At 44.7% G+C, this 21586-nt stretch overlaps 1 protein-coding gene across 2 annotated transcripts in view; it reads left to right on the top strand.

Moving 5' to 3' along the window:
* Nucleotides 1-5202: 5202 nt before the first annotated feature.
* LOC147729905 (galectin-9-like) overlaps nucleotides 5203-21586 on the top strand; it is a 39092-nt gene continuing 22708 nt past the window's right edge. The window contains exons 1-4 of one of the 2 annotated variants that reach the window (XM_086954817.1): nucleotides 5336-5523; nucleotides 10014-10194; nucleotides 10533-10621; nucleotides 19220-19427. In XM_086954817.1, the coding sequence (XP_086810943.1) occupies nucleotides 10171-10194; nucleotides 10533-10621; nucleotides 19220-19427 (321 nt within the window). In that variant the 5' untranslated portion in view covers nucleotides 5336-5523; nucleotides 10014-10170. Of the gene's footprint in view, nucleotides 5524-10013; nucleotides 10195-10532; nucleotides 10622-19219; nucleotides 19428-21586 lie in introns of both variants that reach the window. The other variant, XM_086954816.1, reaches the window with a different exon arrangement.

Raw genomic sequence — 21586 nt, 5'->3', positions numbered from 1 at the left:
TTTTGGAGATGTTCAGCAGAAGATGGTTTTCAGTTAGCTAGTTTTGGAAAATCGTCAATGATGAGTTGAGTGAGAAGAGGTCTTCAGATGAATTGATTTTCAGGAAGAGTTGCGTGTCGTCTGCATACATGTGGAAGAGCATGTTCTAGGAAGATAGAAGATTCGCTAGTGGTTCGAGGAAAAGATTAAAGAGTATAGGAGAAAGGGACGAACCTTGCGGGACCGCCATGGAAACTGCAGACGGGTGGGATAAGGTGTGGGTAAACTTAACTCTTTGGGATCTATTGTGAAGAAAGGAAGAGAACCATTGCAGTACGAAGCAGGAGAGGCCCATCCTATGTTTCAGAATAGCTAGAAGTTTATTGTGATTAACAGTGTCAAATGCAGAAGAGATATCAAGGAGGATTAGGAGGCAGGATTCATTATGATCTAGCATGATTTAGATATCATCAATGATGTGGAGAAGTGCAGATTCAGTAATGTGACCACTCCTGAAGTCAGATTGATATTGATCCAGGAGATTGAAGGTCTCGGTGTGCAAGCACAGTTGTGATTGGATGCATTTCTGTAATAGCTTAGCCAGAGTAGGGATGTTGGAGATTGGATGAAAGTTGCTGAGATCAGATCTGTCTGCACCAGGTTGTTTTAGAATAGGTGAGACCTGGGCAACTTTTAGGCATTCATGGATCTTACCTTGAGTTAAAGACGCGTTAACAATTTTAGTCCATAGGGGGATGAGGGCCTCCTTGATTTCTTTGAAGATAACTGATGGCAGAGGGACGCTAAACTGATTGGAGGGGTTAATGCTAAGCAGAGTTTTTTATAGAATGTAATGCCATAAAGTACGGGAACTCTGGCACGCAATAAAAAAATGTAAATGAAACCCGATGCAAACATTGTAACTCCCGACCCTACCAATAATATTTTCCAGCTTCTGCCACATGACAGCCTTTATTGTGCCTTGCTTGTAGACCTGTGAAGGGGGCTGATTGCACTATCGGTGGCATTTCTCCTTTCTGAATGGTGTCATGAAGCCGCCTCACACTGCGTCCAGTGTAGCCGAGGAGAGCCCATAATGGTGATAATTTGCCACACCTCCTTGCCCCGGTCCGCAAATCTCTGGCACAGGAAACTGAGTGAAATCGAAAGCCTCTGGTGAATGATCCCCCTTATTTTCCACCTTGTGTACCATGCTCAAGAAATGCACATAGCCTCCTCCATGGAACAGATTAGTTATCCCCGCCAGAAAGGAGAAAATGGGTTTTAGTAGGCAGCCTTTTGACGGAGCCATCACATGAGAGGTAGGGACAGTGGACTGCCTATCGAAAGGATCAGAAAGTCGAGCAGAAAGAAAGCCAGGGCAGGCTGAGCCAGTCTGGACCGAGGCCGGGAACGATAGAAACAAGCCCGGGACTGGTGCGTGTGCGCCCGCTGTAAGGAATGCAGCTGCCATAGAACCCTGATCTAGAACAGATGGCAGCCTGCGCGCTCCCGAGACCCCCAGACCATGGGAGTGCAATGTTTTGAAGAGAGGCGGGACAAGCACCTGTCTTTGGCCATTTGCGTGCTTTCAATTATTGATAGCCACATGCAAAGGCCAATGGGATGTCGGGAAGGAGGCACATCCACATGGAGAAGGCTCTTGGAAGTTTGAAGTGATTCCAAGAGCCCTCTCCTAGAAAAGCGCTTACGCGCGTTGCTCTAGGCGAGACCTAAAAAGAGCCAGTCATCTGGAACAGCTTTCCCTCAGCACTTTACCAGCCACCTCATACCTTACCTTCCAGAAGGGTTCTAGAATTCCTGTTAAACAGTCTGCTTTATTCAGCGAGAGGTAACCCGAGTTCACGCTCAATCAATGAAATCATCAACTAATACAATAATAAAATAAGATTTATTCAGGAACTCGCCTGCTGACCTGAGGAGCTCAGTGGCTGCCTGCCCAGTGGTGAGTTGTAGCGACGGGGCTGCCTGCCCAGTGGCGAGTTGTAGCGACGAGTCCCCTGCTGCTATCGTCCCTTATCCCGAGGACCTGGACAGAGCCCTGCAACCAGCACCTGATCTATGACTCTCCTCGAGTGTCCGGAGCTTTGCGGTGCCCCCCTCTCTCCTGCGGAGGGGCTGCAAATTACTGTCCGGTCTCCGGCACCGTTGGGCAACCCGCTCACTGCTCTTTGGTCTGGATTGGAACTCAGCTGTCCGGCAGTGATTGCCAGCTCGGATTGACCCGGGTATCCCAGATTCTCCATTCGGCCGGAGCCTGCCCCCGCAACCACCATTGCAAGGTTGGTTGCAGTTTTATTGAAGGTACCACTCTGAGTCACAACACCATAACACTGCCTTTCCGGTCTGGAGATCAGCTGCCCATCGCGGACTCACCTCGGAGCGTGAGTCTGGATGCCCTTGTCGCTCAGCCGGAGCATTCCCCTGGAACCAATATAGTGGCATCGGTTGGAATTTGAACTGCTGCACCATTTTGTATTGCAATGCCATTTTGCAGGATTGCTTTGCTGCCATGCTTTCCGGCAGAAGCTCGGCCGTCAGCTCTAACTACCTATCAGCCTTTTTGCTGCCTTACTTCAAAACCAATGATCTGCTCCACACTACAACCGATCCCGGGTTTGTGGCCTTCACATGGCGACCTCGGACCCTGGTCCGACCAAGTTCCTCTAATCGAGGAAGAGAACCAATCGGTGTCACTGCTGACCCCTCGGCCCTGCACCTACGATCGTGGCTGGCCTTTCCTTTTGTTTCCATGATCTCCAGCCCGCCTCCACCCTTGACACCCTGACTGCTTCCCCCTACCTGGACTTCCCGCGGATCCAATTATTCTGGTCTTAGGACTTGGAATGTTTGTATGCACCCCACCATTTTGGTTTACTTTTTTTTTTCAGTGCCCAGGACCCGGACCCGTCATTTTGGCTTCCTTTGTCCGTTCCTCCTTTCCTCTGAATCCCATCTGGATGACCTCAAATTCTGTCTCCTCCGTTGTACTGCTCCACCACAACTAGTTCAAGTTCAAGTTCTGGAATTTGTATAGCGCACTACTCACCCAGAGGGTCTCAAGGCGCTTGGGGTGACCCTTTCCTTTTACCCCCCCCCCCGAGGTCTTCTACTCTGCTTTCAACTTCTACTGTCTCCGTTTACTGGTTGTTGAGACCAATGGCCCCAACTCCCTACACCCCTCTCTCTCTCTTTCATCCCTCTCACCTATTTCTTGGGATACGATGACTATTGATCCTCTGCTGGTCACGTTTCTGTGCTGATCTGTTCCCCTTTCCCCCATTACTTGTCCTTCCCCCTTCCCTCTTTACCCCTTATGCTGCCGCCTATTCACCTCGCCCACTTCCCTCTATGCTACGGAGGACTGTTTCCATGTTTAGTTTTGCCTTGTCTTTGTTTTTGAACCTGATGTAATGTAGTAACTCTATATTGTTCCAGCACCCCCGGTGACTGTCCCTGTATTGGCCTGACCTTAAAATGTGATACTGTCAGTACCGGCTTGACCTTAAAATGGCGGCTGAACTCTCCTCCCAGGCCACTTCTTCCCTTTTCCTCCACAATCATTTGATCCCAATGTTCCTGCGATCTCCATACTCTGCCTACGCTATCTTTACCCTTTAATTCGCTTTTTACAGCTGGCCCTCCCTTTTTTGACCATTTGGATACTGATTTTGATTAGCTACGTTCTCTTTGCCGACTACTCACATTATTTTCTTGGCTTTTTCCTACTCTAGGGCAGTAGGCGTCTGTACCAGCGTACCTACTCTCTTTTCCCCCATTCTGCTGTATAGGTCCGCCCCTACCACTCAACTTTCCCTTAACGGCCTCCTTGATTATGCCCCTTGCCAAAGCACTCCCTATCCCCTTGTTGGGGAGGGATCCAGCATTTTTGCCCCGGAGTCTCAGATTCCCCTCTGAGAGACTCCACTGTGTTAAGGGATTCACACACAGCGTAAAAGAACCTTACCTTAAAAGGCCTCCTTTAATGTGCCCCTTGCCAAAGCACTCCTTCTCCCCTTTTTGGGGAGGGATCCAGCATTTTTGCCCCGGAGTCTCAGATTCCCCTCTGAGAGAGTCCACTGTGTTAAAGGATTCACACGCAGCGTAAAAGGGCCTTAAATGACCTCCTTTAATGTGCTCCTTGCCAAAGCACTCCTTCTCCCCTTTTTGGGGAGGGATCCCGCATTTATGCCCTGGAGTCTCAGATACCCCTCTGAGAGAGTCCACAGTGTTAAGGGTTCCACACATAGCAGAGGTTCGGGAATGTTCCCATTATCGCTGGAAACTCAGCGCCGTACACCGTTAAAGGCGCTCTCTTTGAAACCTTTTGGTGATCTCCCCTAGGCTGATACTTTAACCCCCTCATGTACTTCGGCGACCGAACATCCTTTGGCCGATGACCGATGGAGTTGCCCTACGCAGCTATTGAGGAGTTTGGCTCTGGTTCCCCCCTTGCCGTCACCTACCATCCGATGGTCAGACACTGTTTCTTTTCTCATTGCCCTGTGTTCCCTTCTCCCCCTCACCTCTTTCCTCCCTCACTCTTTATCTTCCTCTTCTATTCCTTCTCTCTCTCCCCCTGCCTGCTTTTTCTTCCCCATACATAAGCCATGCCTTTGTAACTCATGTATTCCAGTAACTGTTGTAACTGTATAACTATGTTTTGAAGCATTTGTACCTCCTCATGTAAAGCGCTCTGATATCTCTGGGTCTAACCAGCGCTATAAAAATCTTTTTTCAAATAAAAAATACTCAAACCCACCGTTTGATCCTGCTTTAATCGAAAACATATCCCCAAGCTGAAGAAACAGGGCTAAGAAAAATGCTATTCAAGTGTCACTGAGGAGGATTTCCTGTTTATTAACTGTACAGACTTCCAATTGCAAAGTATAATCGTTTGTACTGTCGGTACACTAATAAAATGTTTACCGATGTGTAAAGCTCCCTGAGGTAAAACTATTGCGCAAAAGACTTGGTAATCGATTACCCTCGGAGTGATGAAATGTGGAGTCCTCAAATCGAGATTGGATCATGTGAGCTTCAGCGTGAGTGCATAGCAAGGCAGCAGGCGCATTAGCCAGACAGACTAATGAAATGCATAAAGTGGGCTGTTTTGTAATCAAACCCAGTTTCCTGGCTCGTTCTTGGGAACTTTCCAGTAATTGTGTGTGACAACATGTGCTCGTGACCTTGCTGTCATTTGGTGTCGTGACCCAAAGCTGAGTGCCCCCGCAGTGACCTGCGAGCGCGAGCCCCGCCACCCACGTGGTGCTGTTTCAGCACGGGGTGAGATCAGCCTCTCCTGCCAGGCCCTTGCCCGCTCTTCCCTTTCACCTCTTCACGCTCGGACTCTCCTTAGAGGTGGAGCGGAAAAGGGAGGAGCGGGAAATAGCAGAAGTGACAGACAGCGCTGTGTACAAAAGGGAAGCGGCGCTGCTCCGGGCACCACATCCTCAGCACCCACGGAGCATCCAGGAAGCCAAGATGCAGGTCGGCCATCCCCACAACCAGTTCTACAGACCGGTGAGTGCCAGGCGACTTCCGGGTCGCTCGGGAGGGACCATCACCTGGAAATGGGAGCTGTGAGGATTGAACAATGATGCACTGTTGCTTCTTTCTTAAACTTACCTGACAGCCCGTGTCTCGAGGACACGAGTTCCAGTCGCCAGGCCTTAATTCACCTCATCGCTGCATTCTAGGGCTTGTACAGTTATGTTTAATATTTATGCAGTGCGGTTTATTATTATAAAGTTGTCTTAAAGTGCTGAAGTGCGGGGGAGTAAGGGGGCGAGGAAGAGGGAAACGTTTGAAGTTAATTGCGTTTTCACACCTCGACCAATTATTTGCAAAAGGAAAGCCCCGTCTTTGAAACGTCTTGTAATTGTGGGATTTTTTTTATTTTTGGAAGTTTTATTTAGCTTGACTCGAAGGTATCAGAGCGCTTTACATGTGCGTTACACAAGGACAAATTCATTTTTGTAAGGTATGTGGAGATTAGGTGATTTGCCCAGAATCACTGGATGTTGAGCGTCATTGCCGAGATTAGAGGTTGACAGCCCGAGCCTTTAGGCCAGATCCTCTCCCCACTGAGTCACAGGCAGGACTGATGGAATTATGCGATTCAACGCCTACTGCTTTTTCCGCATATTTATGGATATGCCGCATTTTACACATAATCCATCATCTGCTGCATAATCAGACCACTTAAAAATACAAAAAATGCGGTTATGTGTTGCTGTGCAGTGTAAGTTCCTATGGGAAAGTCCATTGGTTACCTTTCAAATGCCTGTTGCTGTATTTCAGTGCTAGACTTTTTCCTAATGAGGCGGAACCTTTGCCCAGATAGTGTTAATACATGTAAAGACGTAATAACGCAACAAGACTGTTAATGCATGTGCCGCATTACGCTGCATAATTTGCTTTTTCTGGTCACATGATTTAGTCAACCCTGCTGGATAATTTAGTCTTAATATTTCTGAGTCCTGGAATATTTGGGGAAAGTGCAACTTTCTCTAAAATGACAATGGAGCTTATTTACCATTCTTATTCCAATACTGGAATATATTAATTAAGTGGTAATTTTGCTTTGACCAAAGTGCTGCTGAGGGTACCGTAGAAAAACATGCCCAAATCCAGCCCCAACATTAGGGACTCGGTGAGAAACATGTGGGCTGAAAGGTAGTCATATCCACTTTCAGTTTGACTTTGTGAATAAAATGCCTTTCTACTGTGTACCAAACAATGTTTTTCCCCTATTAATTCAGACTGTACCACTGCCGGCTACAAGGAGGGCTGTGCCATTTGGAAAGCTTTAAACAAACGGTTTAAAAGGCAGGCTCTGTGAGACGTGTCTTTATTGCGACAGACACAGGTCAGGAGGAAGTAAAACAAACTGTTCGGATTTTGAGATCCTGGGTTTCTGCTGGAAGTCCATTGACTTCCCCTGGGGGTGGGACAATCCGTTACCATGGTGTAGGCTTTTGCAACCTGTATATTTTATTGCACATCGCTGTAAAGTTCAGTTGTAGTTCAACTTAACAAGGACAGCCGAGAGGAAGGTAGTCAGTTAGATGGAAGTCGTACACAGACAACAGATGTTGCCCAGCAGTTGTGCCAGCTCGATGCGGCACTCGTTTTACCGACATCAGAAGGATGATGGGCACCACGCCTCCATTCTATATACAGTTAAACCGATAGTTGTGTCATTGTTGAACGAAAGATTGACGGTATTAAAGGTTTACCAGGCCCAGCTAGTATAGCCCCCCACCCCCCTTGCCCTGCAAATTGTGAAACCATGTGCTGTAAAAAGCACCCGGCTGTATTTTCTCTACTATTCTCTAGAGGGTGTGGCCTAACGGCCAGAGCTGCCGACTTTGGAGCTAGGGATTCAGGTTCCATCTTCGGCGTCGGTTCAGCATCAGCATCCTGTGATTTGGGGCGAATCACGTACATTCCCCATGCCTACCAACAATGAATGTGTCCTGTGTAACATTACTGGTGCTCACATAAAGCCCGCCAGGACCTTCGGGTCTGTTTAATTCCCACTGCAGAAAAAGAGGGACCGTCCTTACAATTTCCAGGGGTTCCCGACTCTCTCAGCGTCAAGGGATACTGATGGGAACACACCGGCGTTGGTGGACGCGTGAAACGTCAGCCTTTGACTCTTGAGAACGCTGTACTCACTGGACGCCTAAAGTTCCATCCCGTTTCATAGAAGGGTTAAGACCCCTAAATCAAAAGGTGACGCAGAATTAGTTCTGAAGGAAACATCTGAAGGCGCCGTAAATATTAGTAGGGGAACTCAACAGGGGCGCCCTTTTTCCCGTAGATTTATTATTATTATTTTTAAACACTGTCTCGTGTTATTAGCAGTGCGGAGATTATGATAGCCAATACACAGATAATACCAGTGATCAAAATGTTATTATATGCGGATGATGCTTCTTGAATCTGAAAGGATATCTAAAACATTTGAAGTTAGAGCTGAATTTTCAAAAAATTCGAGGACAGAATTAATAAAACTATAAAAGACTAGAAGAGCGGTAGTGATGTTTAAATACATGTAATACTTAAGAATAGAGCTAAAACGACATATTGCTCCGATCTAGACGTTATGCAACACTATTAATTTTATTACTTCCAGCTTCGATGATCGTTAACTGAAAAGAAAGAAAAGCAGATGCGAAAGTTTGTAGAGTGCGCATGCGTGGTGCACACACCTTCAATATTGTATTGTATTGTAATTGCTTTTTATAGCGGTTACTACCCCTGATGAGGCGTCGAAGCACTTTTTTCGGCAAGTAGCATGCTACTCCGGGTCCCATAAGGATTAGTGTTCAATTAGTGTGGTGAAAACATGACATTAATTTCAGTGGTGGATATGTTAGTAAATTATTTGGATTGAGAAGAGTTGGGGAGGGGTAGAAAAGGGAAAAAAGGTTTGCATTTATTTAGCGCCTGTAACCCTGATAAAGTGTTGAAACGCTTTATTGGCGAGTAGCACACTACTCTGGAACCCATAAAGGATTAGTAGTGAGTTAGTATAGTGGAATATGGAATTATGATGCAGTTTAACCCACATGGATGCGGTGCAGTATGGCTAACACCTTTGGTTTTGCCATGCTTCTTTATTTCAGTGTCTTCCATATTAACCAGAAAAGTGTTTTTTTTTTAATTTAAATAAAGCGATAACTTAATTCGTGTGGGTAAAGAAATTCCCCAGAGTGGTTAGAACAGAGCTGAATGCTACCCGAAGCATTTGAGGGAAGGCTGTACCCTACGTTGAGTTATCTTTTTTAGCCTGCATTAATTTTACAAAACATACGAAAATTGGTATTCTTAAATGTGAAAGAGAAATATTTCATGAGTATTCTTCTCAATCAAATGTGTTAGGAGCATATCAAGAGGGGGGAGAGGTTTTTAAATATGTGCAGATTGAGTTATTTTAATTGCCAGCCGTAGGTTATCACCAGCTTGCTTGATGCTTTATTTCTCCCGTCATCCAGCAGATGGGTGTATCAATATCTAAGATTGATGGTAGTCAAGATCCTAGATTATGCCAAGCTTTGTGGACAGTGGTTGCAGGATGTAGGAACATCACTGACCCCAGAAATTTGGGAATAAATAAATAAAGTTGTGCATTGCCTTACATTTAGCTCAAATCTTAGATTCAGTGATCAATTTGAGCCGGTGGTTGCCGGTGGAGAACACCAGCATAATTTATTTAGACCGACACTTATTTTTCCTCTTCTGACATTTACCAAGCGCAAAAGAGGGAAAAATACACAAAGGGGAAAGAAGGAGGAAGAGAAAGATGGAAAAAGGAAGAGAACAACAGAGAAACTGTTATAAAGGAAGAAAGCAGAAACCTGGCAGAGTGCTATAAGGGGGCAGGGAGGGCCTAGTGGATGGATTACACAGGTATGAGGGAGATCCCAGGCTATGCAGCGTTAGTATTCATCGTGCCGAAATGTATTAGAACATTGGAATGTTGAGCACTCCATTGATGCCAATGGAGCGCTCCAGGCTTCTAATGGCCGGGAGAAGCCCGGAGCATCGGCATTCAAATGTTTGTTCACAGCTGTCTCTGTAAACAAAGGCCTCACGGAGCCCAAGGGGATTTCAATCTCCTCAAGCTATGTGAGGCCTTTGTTCACAGAACAGAGAGGCGGAATGTTCTAATAGCCTTAAAGCCCTCCTTAGCAGGCTCTACCAGCCCTTAAATGCCTGCTCCCTTCTTAAAGGCCTCACCTTCGGCTCGGGGCTTTAGCACTGAGCGGGTCTTTAATGGCCGGTAGAGCCCTCTATGTCGGGCTCTAAGGGTATAATAGTGCCAGGCGTGAGCTTTTGAGAAGAGAATACAATACCTTTGTATGTATGGTTTATATTACACACCATCTAGGCTCAATAAAATTATGGGACAGAAGGGTGGTTCAAGGGAGTCAGGTAGGACATATTAGGTCCTTGAATTTGCTGTAGCAGCCACAGTCTTTCTTCTCTTTCCTTTCTCACAGTAAAGAGCAAAAAAAGACACCAAGGGGACTACACTGAATATACAAATCAGGGTACCACAACCATCTAGAGCTGGGCTGTTGGTCAACGCTGAATCCTTATTGACTACAGATAACCCAGGGCCTGAGCAGTTTGTTACAGCATTACTGAGCCCCCAGCATGGGAAACAGTCACTGCTCGATGGTAAGTTATGAGTAACTATGGACTGACTTGTGGTGGTAGCGCTGAAATGATTGTACTAGTAGTGGCATACTCCAGCGATCTCAGGCTGTCCCATTTCAGGAGTAAGTAGCTCCCTAGTGGTGACTTCTGTTTGCATTTTCGGGCGCATAGTCTTTTAGGTATACATTGAAAAACAACATTGAGAACTCGCGGGACACCATTAGATTTTTGTTTGGAAGTATGGAAGGATACACCATATGATTGAGTACTGTAGCGTATCATGGTACAAAATGAACAAAATTCAACAGAATAGCCTGATTTTTTTTGCTAACTCATTAAGTCTCTCCTTTGGTTTGCAGTCGGTGCCCTTCACCCAAGGTATCTCCGGCAGCCTCAGCGATGGGACCGTGTTGGTGATCAGTGGTACTGTCAGTCATCATGGTGACACGTGAGTATTCTACATGGTGATAGAGTGCAATTGACGCTGAGGGCAAGAGCAGTTTGTCAGTGGCAAAAACGGCATGAGAGTATATACTCATTGTGTGCAACCAGCCATACACTGAAGTGCGTGTCAGTCACATACAGTGAAACCAGAAGTCGAGGGGTGCAAAAGAAAAGGGTAGACCTAACAGCAGACCCGTGCCTCTCAAATATCAATAAGATTGAGGCCACACCAGTGACTTGACACTTGGCTGACTCTGTCAAAGGCCTTTTTGATCCACTAGGTTATCATTAAGGTCTCGACCACCTCCCATGTGCCCTCCTTCCTATCATATTGCCCATCACGGTTGGTGAGAACCTAATATCACATAGATCATCCAGTGCCTTCAGCTGAGGCTGGTCCACCACTTTCCTTCTGCACAGCAGTAAAAGCAAGAGACAAACCTATGGAAAATACGGTGGCCAGGAACTTGCCATGGGGCGAAGGGAAGGGAGCAGGGATTTCCTTTAGATGTAATAGTTATAGTTAGTTATAGTTATTGATTTATATAGCGCTGAATCACCCATGAGGGTATCTCAGCGCTTAGGCTGTGGAACCCTTCCTGGCTCTCCCTGTGAGGGGCGGAGCCAGGCATCCCAGCGCTGGTGGGGCCGTTGTGGAGATTAAGCAAGCTATTGCCCAGAGTTGCAGCGTGGGGCCCATGATTAGAGAAGGCGCCGAAGCGAGAATTATCGAGTCTGTGGACATTGATCCTAGACCCTGCCGCGTCGGGAATTGAACCCTGGTCCCGGCCCTGATCTCTGCTTCAGGGTCTGCCGCCTCTAACCAGTGAGCCACACTCCTCCACTACAAAAGAGAGCACATACTACTTTCTGAAAGGAATGGCACTTTGCAATGTTGCACTCCAAGAGAACTTAGCACTTTGTCATGAAGATGCTAATAGTTTCTAACTCCAGACTTTAGCAAGCAATTGAACTAGCTGATGGTGTGATAATCTTGGGAAACACCACAGACTGTGTGAGAAACTTGGGGCAAAATGACAGAATGAGTGAGGAACTTGAGATACACAACCCGTGTCATAAGCTTAGGATGAGCCTGAGTAACACCTTTTACTTTGTGAGCTTGGGCACACCACTGACTGTAAAGAGTTAGAGGTGCATACACAGACTATGTGAATAGCTTGGTAAACACCACAGACTTTCTGAGGAGTTTTGGACACATAAACTGTATGAGAAACTTGGGGTACATGGAAATAGTACGTGAAGAGTTTGTGGCATGCGGACACACAGGCAGGGGAAGATGGAGGGACAGACTGTAACATAAGCTTGGAATCACTGGCAGGCTGTGTGAGGAACAGTGTACTCCGACTTTAATACCTTGGCACATTCTTGCAAAAGGGCACATTCCTCTCTCTAAGACGCTGTAGTTTTCTATTGACTGCACCTGGTCAAACTGTAACTTTTACAAGGAACCTTAGTCCCTTAAGCAATACATCAGCCCTAGCAACTCAAGGTTGCATCACTTTACTGCCTGCTAGTGATAGTGATATCTGAGTGATTGACAGACAGAAGAGCTACAGCTACACTTTAGGAACTGAAAGGCTCTGGAGTCCTTAAAATACACAAATGTATACAAGAGGGTTCCCTGTGTGATTGCGTGACCCCTGGGATTGGACACTAGACTGGCACAAACAGCTATGTAGTATAAACTGAGCGGTCTCTAGGATTTCACTTTGGTTGGCCGCATCACAGATATTACGATGCGAGTCAGTGCCTATTGACCTATGTTATGCCTCTGGACACAGATAACATAGTATGGAGGTAGGTCACTCATTCAGAGATGACCAATAGGACATAACGTACAGGACTTGTCCTGAAAGTGGACGTGTTATGTCTGTATTGTGTATTCTAGATACACATTACTGCAAAATAATGGGTTAAGGGGGTATTTTACAATGTTAACCGAAAATAATAGTCAACCTAGACTTCCATTCCAATCATTTACACCCAGTACAGGTCACAGCCAACTCTCTGGAATCCATTTTGCAGACTCTCTTAACCGGCTGACTATGTGCCTGTACTAAAGTCATTCCCTCAGATGACTTTCTCAGTCCCTTCTTAGATTCTGCTCCAATGTCCATTGAAACTGCCCTTGTCCTCCTCCTAAAAAGCCAGACCGTGACACAACCTTCCTTGAAGCACACTACCTTATATAGCAAATATTTCACTTACTTCCAATATATTGGAAGAAATCGTGGCCATCTAACTTCAGTAACATGTCGAAAATTGTCCAGCCCCCTACAATCAAATACCCCCCCTAAAAAAACAATATAATATTTAAATGGCTCTCGTTCCCAGAGGAATAATGCACTAGAAAACGCAGATTGAGACCTCTTGTGATGTTCCTTTCCATTATCTTACTGGAAACATTCAGTACTAGGTCAATTTTATTTGAGCTGAATGTTCGGCTCATCATCTTACAACATGTGTAGTCTTTCAGAGATAGCCAGAGGCAATGGATACATCTCGGTCCATGCGGCTAAGAATCAGCCTCATGCCCCTTTTGTGTGACCACAGCTTCTTCTATATGCCATTTTTAATATTCACATTAGACCTAGGCCTGGACGGCGAACTTCGCTCCGTCCGCGGAGTTTGCAGAGTTTTCTGCACTCCGAGGAGTTCGTGGAGTGCAGAAAACTCCGCTTCGCGATGTGCAGCAGAGTTTTTCCCCCGCTCGCAATCGCGAGCGCGAGCTGCTGCGAGGGCAGAAATACCAGCACAAACTGCAGTTTGAACTGCATTCCGGAGTGTTTTTTGTAACTTCGTGGAGTTTCACGTAACAAAACTCTGCGAACTACGCCCAGGCCATAGACCTCCTTCTATGGTTCTATAGAATCCTTAAGACTGTCATTAGAGTGACACAGCTGGAGTTCTGAATAGTCAGTATTGTTCATCAGGGGCTTGCAGACATAACTCGATGTTGTACAATAAATAAACCTTAAACCTTAAACCGATGTTGGAATATTAGACTGAGCTCAGGCTGCCACTTTAGGTCATGTTTGAACTCAAATCCAGGAATATTGACCATACATGTACTTCTTAGGGATTAAGGAATCCAACATGTGTGCCCTACATGCCAAACTCCACTTTAAAAGTTGGCTATGACTGACTATAGCAAAGCGTTTTTATGCAGACTGTTCACACTGTTTATAAATAAAACATCTGATTCCTGTTTTTCAGATAGTCACTGAGACTTACATGCATTTTTATATACGGACCAATGCAGATCCTAATGTAAAACTTTTAAAAAACATTGTCAAGTGGCCTTCTAGTTGCAAATTATGTGAGGCCTTCTGATGATATCATAACATCTAGATGCTTTACCTTAAGTTCTTACAAATTACAAGATCAAGTTAATGCCATTTGCTTTGGTCCAGGACTGTTTTGATTGGCTAATAAGTATCTGCGCCCATCTGCGCCCAGTCTTCCAGAGGATAACATTAGTCTATCATTGCTGCTGTTGATTTTTTGATTCCAATTTGACACAGTAAATCACCTTTTATATGCATAAATGTAATGTGTTATGTTAAGTATACTAATAGAATTGAATTCACCAAGCTGTCATCCTCCACTTCTATGTGGATGATATTGAAATATTTCTGAGTCAGTATTTGCGTCGAACATATTGAAACTTGGAAGGCGCAGATTGACCTAGAACAGAATAGGCACCAAACTAGAGTAATTCTACGTAGTTACTTAAGTTTCAGGTACCTGCAGAAGGTGTTTGGTGATTCATGCCCACAGCTACTTTCCTAAACTCTGAAAGATTTCGAAGTAATCTTTTATTATAATCATTACTAGGTTACTGTGTTTAATTAGCTACATTCTTCCATTGCCACTGTACTTATATATTGTATGTTATCACTACCTTGGCATAAAGTTATTTTATGTAGCTCCTAACATAAGTTTTAGGTGTGTTTCGAAGCACATCCACTTTTGGAGGAAAAGGAACTTCAGGTGGAGCTAAGTTTACAGCACGTGTCTTCTGTTGTGCAGAATGTAGATTAGACTCTCTGGACAGAGAAACATGAGCAACACCTTGTGATTTTTAGGTCTCGCACCTAGCGATGCAGCGCAAAGCGCTGTCGCCAGTGAGACCTATTGTTCCTGACTTGGCTCTCGAGGGAGACAGGAGATGGGCACATGCAGACTGCAGGCAGGACTGGAAATGTGAACGAGCGTGTTCAGCCACGCGGTGTGCACATCTCCTGTCCCCCTTCAGTCCACCAAGCCAGCTGCATGCAGTAACTGTGCCAAAACACACACGTGCCAAAAAAACCACACACACACACACACACACACCCCCACCTTACCAGTACACGCGTATTCGTCTTCCTCAACAACCAGCATGGCGTGCTTTCCCTGCCTCCGCCTTCTCTATGGCTTGTCTCCTACCGGCCCTGCAGCGCGGTTACCAGTACAATGATGCCCGAGATGCGTGTGCTGTGACTCCTCTGGGCCCTCAGCTGGGCCGGCATGTACTCCTGGAAAGGCCGGCTGGTCATCTTGGACAGCGACAACCGCTCCCCTCTGCTGAACTGCAGACGCGCCTGCTTCACCGAGTTGTACGCACCGCCACTGGGCACGAGCCGCAGGCCACGCCGATGTGCATGCTCACGGCGTGCCTTTAACGTGCGCATGTCGCTCTTTCACTTTCCCTGGTTTTAATTTGCTAAACCAGCAAACGCACACTTGGCCCGTTTTCTTGTCTTAGGGCATGGAATAGCCTTTTGCACCGGCGGGAAGCTGGCAGGCCGTTAACGTGTGAAGTAGAAGACGCCCTCTCGTGCACAGATGCTGAGCTCATCTCATTGCCCAGATCATTTCCGATTCTGAACTTCATACGGCCGCGGCACTAGGGCCCAGCTTTTTTCAACCTTTGTGGGAGTGGCCCCTGGTACACAGAAGTACAGTTCAGATGCTGTTTATCTGAAGCTGCCTTTCAGATAACTTGAGGTGTGAATTGAGACCGAGGAGTGCTTTTCCGATTACTCGAGGTGTGAATCGAGACTGGGGAGAATTGATTTCAGGTACTTGCCACTGCATATTGGAAAATCGATTTAAATCCACAATCCATTTAGGGATGAGCGCATATTTATTGTAAAGTTGATGTTAATTTATTGCTTGTATTTGCTACGTTGCATCGATGTCAAGTGGCACTTTTCGTTTGAAGCTTTCGGCTACTACTGCCTTTTTATCTATCGACACTTTGCATATTTTAGCTCTTCAGGTGTGAAACGTGGTACTACAAGCCGCAGAATACATTATGATGGTTAAAAACAGAATCACTGCCGCAAGGAGTCAGATTAGGTGCCTTCGCTTGGCAGCTATGAGTTGTTTTTAAATTGTGTGGTGTCTGTCGTCACAATACTTCTCAAAGACTACCTCATGGTGTCAAATTTAAATTTAAATTGTGAGTTGTATTGGCTTAGACAGGCACATAGTTTGGATTGGCTGGCTGCCACCACTCACTACAAACATTTTACTGAGGTCTCTTTTGGCTCGGTAAAAAAACTGAAACTCCTGGTATCCCACATTTAAGCAGAGAAACTTTCAAGCCAATAGCTGGTGAATGCGCTCACATTTAGGGTGAACTGATGACACCATGTCCCTGGGACCGAACTTTCTAGTTCCTGGTTTTGATTTAATATATCTGTGGAATCTGTGGGTTGTAGACTTGGTTCTTTTCAATTGTGTTCATTGAATCGACACACCTGATAATGATGATATGTAAAAGCAAAATCCAGGAATGGAAAAGTGGTGTCCCAGTATGCTTCAGTGTTTCCCACCCTCCATGAGAGGCAGACCATTCCTCTGCGATTTAACACTGACGCGTGCACTGGGTGTTCCTAAAGCAAGCCTGTATATGCCCGCCCACACTCGAATGGGCCTTAGGGCCAAGGAGTCTGCTTCTCATTCCGCTCAGGTAAACAGAGCACTTGTTTTGTCTCTCTTGATGCCCCTAAGTATTTTAACTCCTGCTTACTTGGCCTTGCACCCTCCCACCTCTGAATTACCACCCTAAAACCCATCCCTGCTTCTCAGTAGAGCAAAGATCAAGTCGGAGTCCAATGTAGCATACAAATGGATTCGGGGGAGAGGGGGATTCGACACTCAAAGGCCTGACCACTGCCAACACCCACCAGAAATGATTGCATGTCACTACCAAACTGTCCAGCACCACGCAATACATATACAACACGTCCACTAGAACAAACACACTTACCCTGTGTCAACATTCACTTCACTGACACTTTTCACAAGGCACACAACAACTATGTCTTAAATCAAACTTAAAAGCACTTATAAATACATATAGATATGTATATGTATAGGTAGATATATGTGTATACATGTATATATGTATATATGCATATATATATATATATATATATAGATATATATATATATAGATGAGAGAGAGAGAGAGATAGAGAGATAGAGAGAGAGAGAGAGAGAGAGAGAGAGAGAGAGAGAGAGAGAGAGAGAGAGAGAGAGAGAGAGAGAGAGAGAGAGAGAATACATAATGGGTAACTGTCTAATGCGGACCTATATTGAAATTGAAACCCATGGGTTCTAGTAACATTGGCAAACCACAAGGCCAAAGGTCGAATGGTTTATAAATGTCACATGAGCTCCACGATTTCAGTATAGAACCACACTACAGTTGTCGCTTGTTATGTATTTTTAATATTGCATGATTTAATTATTCACTTTCAAATTCTTAAAAATGATTTAGAACATTTGAGCATCGTACGTTTACTATTCCTTGTTTAACTGACACTGCTGATATGTTTGGCAATTGTTTTAGAAATGTGTGTTTTTGTTTGAGTATTTTGCTACTATTTAAAGTTTTTTTTTTTTTACCAGATTTTATTGGTGTATAACCACTTGGCTGCTAAGGCATTATTTTACTACTCATTTGTTTCCCATTGAAATCAATGGAAAGTCCATGACGAGTTACCCTTGTCATTAGCGGCGAAGAGGTTAAAGACAAATACATTACACCCATTCGATGTTCATCCTCCATGTCCCCTCTTGCATTGTTACCCATTTGTAATAGTGGTATCATCCTCTGGCTTGTTGAGATTAACAGTCCCATTAAACAAAACATCCCCCTCCCCCTAGAGTTACGTGTGATAGACAGTCCCATTCTGTGTGTGATGGTATGTTCGCATGGATCATTGGTCCATTTCAGCAGGTGTCAGTGTGCTTGGCGGCGCCCTCTTCAATGTTCCACTCATCCGTTCCCTTGTTCTGGTGCTGCGGGTTGCAGAGTGCTCGCCCCACTATCACTAGACTGCCTTCTAACTAGTAGCCCATTCAATAGTCCTTCCCACGCTTTGGCTCTATCTAGTTTGCCTCTCCCCCGGTGGGCTTCCCTAAGCATTAATCTGCCTTCTGCACCCGCCCAAGTATTTAAAGTGTGTTTTACGCAACAATGTGCATTATTATAAATCTAATTTTTAAATGGGAAGTGCATTGTAAGGAAATTAAAATTATTCTAAAATGTCCTTTCCTTTTGTAGTACATTGTAACTGTAGAGCAGTTTTAAAAAGACGTTATGTAAAGGAAAAAAAAAGTGTAATACATTCTCGTTTGCGGTGTTTTTGTCCCACACTTAGATGGATTGCATGGTAGATGTTTGTAATAATACCGGAACTGCAAGCAGTACCATCATTGTGAAAGTATTTTTTCTACTAGCACTGAAATAAAAATAAAATGCAGTGTGTAACTTTGTATTTGTCTAGGTAAGCTAAATGTTCTGCAAATTAATTCAGCACTGCGAATTAATGAAGTAATAGTTTTTATTGTAGTTTAACCCCTCCCCCTTAACCACCCCTAAACCCTAAATGCACCTCTACCCATTACTACTACCCCTCCCTAAACCCTATATACTCCTTACTATCCCTTACCACTACCCATCGCTGCATACTAAAACCCTTTACTACTCATACCACTACCCATCCATGAACCTTATACATCGCTTACTACCCATTACCACTACCCACTCCTGAATCCTACAAAAAACCCTGTAAACTCCACCAACCAACATCCACCCACACGCCAATAAATCCTTAATTGCTGCATAAATGTAATGCATTGCAACTTACGTTATTGGAACTTACTGTGTTGTAGAGGTAAATGTGTTGTAGCGTTCGTAATGTTGTGGTCCCTTACTGTACTAGATGTGTTGTAAAGATGGGCTTCCAATCAATGGGCCACAACTCATCAGCAGCTAAGAGCACGCATGTTCCCAAAACAACTATAACACACTTTTCCAAACAAGCATAACACCTACAAACCAGCACCATAAGCCAGGCTACTAAAATCTAACCACACACATTTTTCCAGCTGGAAGTGTGTTATAAATGGCTTAATTCATGTTTGTATTCTTCCTGAGGGGCCCTTATATGGTCTAAAGGTTGCACATCGACTCCGCGTGAAGTAAGTCTGCTCTCGACTAGGGCGTAATGCAGGGCAGTGATGGCTGTTTCTACCTGGGTGTAATCTAGGGATATGTCCTCTTTGTTGTCCCCAATAGGTTTTCTGTAAACTTGCAGTGTGATCATTGCGCGCCATCTGAGAACATCGCTTTCCACTTCAACCCGCGCTTTTCGGAAGGCGGTGTCGTTGTTTGCAACACCAAGGAGAGGAACCAATGGGGAAAAGAGGAGAGAAAGCATGAGATGCCGTTTCACAAGGGCCACCATTTTGAAATCCGGATCCTTGTGAACCATCACTGTTATATGGTAAGTCTTGTCGTGTTTTACAGTTCAAGGTCTGGCATGGAGCAAAGTCATCTGTGTTTTTATGGTACACATCGATTCCTACGAACAAGCTCGTTTTAAAATGGCCTCACTCCAGAGAATAACAACGTAGCATTGAAGGAGGTCTCTTGCACTTCCTCCATGTTGTTTCCTTCTATTCTCATATTTCTTCCTCCTCATCTCCACGTAAAACCTTTTCTGCCTTGCTCTGTGATTCCTCTCTTCAAGCCCTGATTTTTGATTAGTGAAGGGTACCTCAGCTGTGCAGGACTGCAGGTTTATATCTAATGTCACTTTGGGGTAAATGTTAATTAGGAAAGAGAAGAATAAACTGAATAGGATTGTGCCTAACTCCCTTTCCTGGTGTATGAAATGCACCAGATGTGTTATCCCTTATGCGTTTAGAATTAGGCAACACACACAATCAGTGTGATTGTGATATTTTGGATCATGCACCGAAAACATCTGCTTTTTCAATGAATGTTCTAAATTTCTGTCACTAAAGAGAGCCTCCCCTGTATGTCTAAGTTGTTAGACAAGGCTGTCGGAGGTAATTTACTCATTTATATAGAAAGTCAGCAACCTAGTAGACCCCTGTGAAGAGTATTTCAGTCTGGGAGAAGTACCAAGCAAGTCCTGCCAGTGATCCCTGTTTTAGATGAGCACCTCAGACTTTTGGATAGAGCTGTTGACGCTTTACAGGCCTGTTTTTCAACCGGATCAGATAAAACCCAATGCGTTGGCCATTTTACTATTTACAATCGCACCAAAGACGATCATGTGCAAACGTTTCTCATTCATGACCTATGCAAAGGACAATGAAATCTCAATACAGCCTAATCTCAATTACTCAGCTAACTGCTTGCTCTGGGGAGATGGGTGGTTGAGTACCCCTTATGTGAACCGTCCAACACAGATCTTTTTATCCTTGTTGCACCAGCGTAGAACTTGCAGGATCATCTGGTATTTGACTTTTTTTTCAAATCCAGGTCACTGTTTTTGAAAACAATGGAACTTTCTCACCACTTTAAATCTTTTTAAAGATTGTTTCCTTCCTTAGACCAGCCCTTGTGGTTACAATCCATTAATCCTTGTTTGCTTGACTTGCTGCCCAGAAAGAGTGCAGTACTTACAGAACATACCTACCTACTGTCTGGAGCCCATAATAAGCCCACATCACACCAGTTGCAACAGTAGTTGATTTCCATGAACAGAATGGTGAAGTTCAAAGTGTTGTGCATTGCACACACATTGGGCCATCTACCCTCCTTTGCTGACCTACTCTTCCTTAACAAACCTTCTCATTGCTTTGATCTTCAAATGCCAAGCTTGTTTGAGAATCTACTTACCATTGCCCCCCTTGGACAGAGTTTCATTTTCCCACCAGGCAATTCGCCGTTCGAATAGCCCAACCATAGGGATCAGATGTATTGAGGATAGACCACTTTTCCACAATGAACTGAAATCCTAGTCCTTCGCTCTGTAGCATTTGATTATACTTAGCACCTCCCTCAGCTTAACCATTAATACCAAGAAAACAGTAGTGATGTAAGCAACAAACAGAGTATTGAGTACAAATTGAAATGCTGGCAGCCGAATAGCTTTTTGGGAATCAAAGCATACATTTAAACTCTAATTCACATTCACACGAGCCCAGGTAGCTGCCACAAAGTCAACAAATATGTACTTGACATCTGCTGCAAATGCAGAAGGGAGAGAAAAGTGAGGACCTGAGCTGTATGGGAATGCAGAATATTTTTATTTTGCTAAAAGTAGGTTCATCTCTGTCTCATGAGCTGCCATCTGAAAGGGAATCTCATCCAGATGCCAGCAACCACAACAATGTTTGTGCCCGCTGGGCCCGAGCCCTCCATGTAAATTGGCTAGCAGTATTCTATTCAGGGATGAAGAATTATTTTCTTCTCTTTTTGGAGAGGAATGATGAGCTGAGCTACCAGTGCCAAGAAGGACCCTTAGCTACTGGTGCCAAGAAAGAGTTAGTCAAAAACATGTATGTGCCGGGCGGCATCCTTTTAAAAAAAAATCAATTTTGTTTCTCTATCTCAAGGTGGTTAACCTGACTTATAGAGGTACCCTTAAAGGCTTCTGATGTTCATCAATGCCAAAGCTGTATTTTGTAT

This window comes from Lissotriton vulgaris, chromosome 2_1 (assembly GCF_964263255.1).
Source record: "Lissotriton vulgaris chromosome 2_1, aLisVul1.2, whole genome shotgun sequence".
Lineage (NCBI taxonomy): Eukaryota > Metazoa > Chordata > Amphibia > Caudata > Salamandridae > Lissotriton > Lissotriton vulgaris.
Note: the sequence above shows the minus strand (reverse complement) of the source record. Positions and strands in the feature narration are given on the sequence as shown.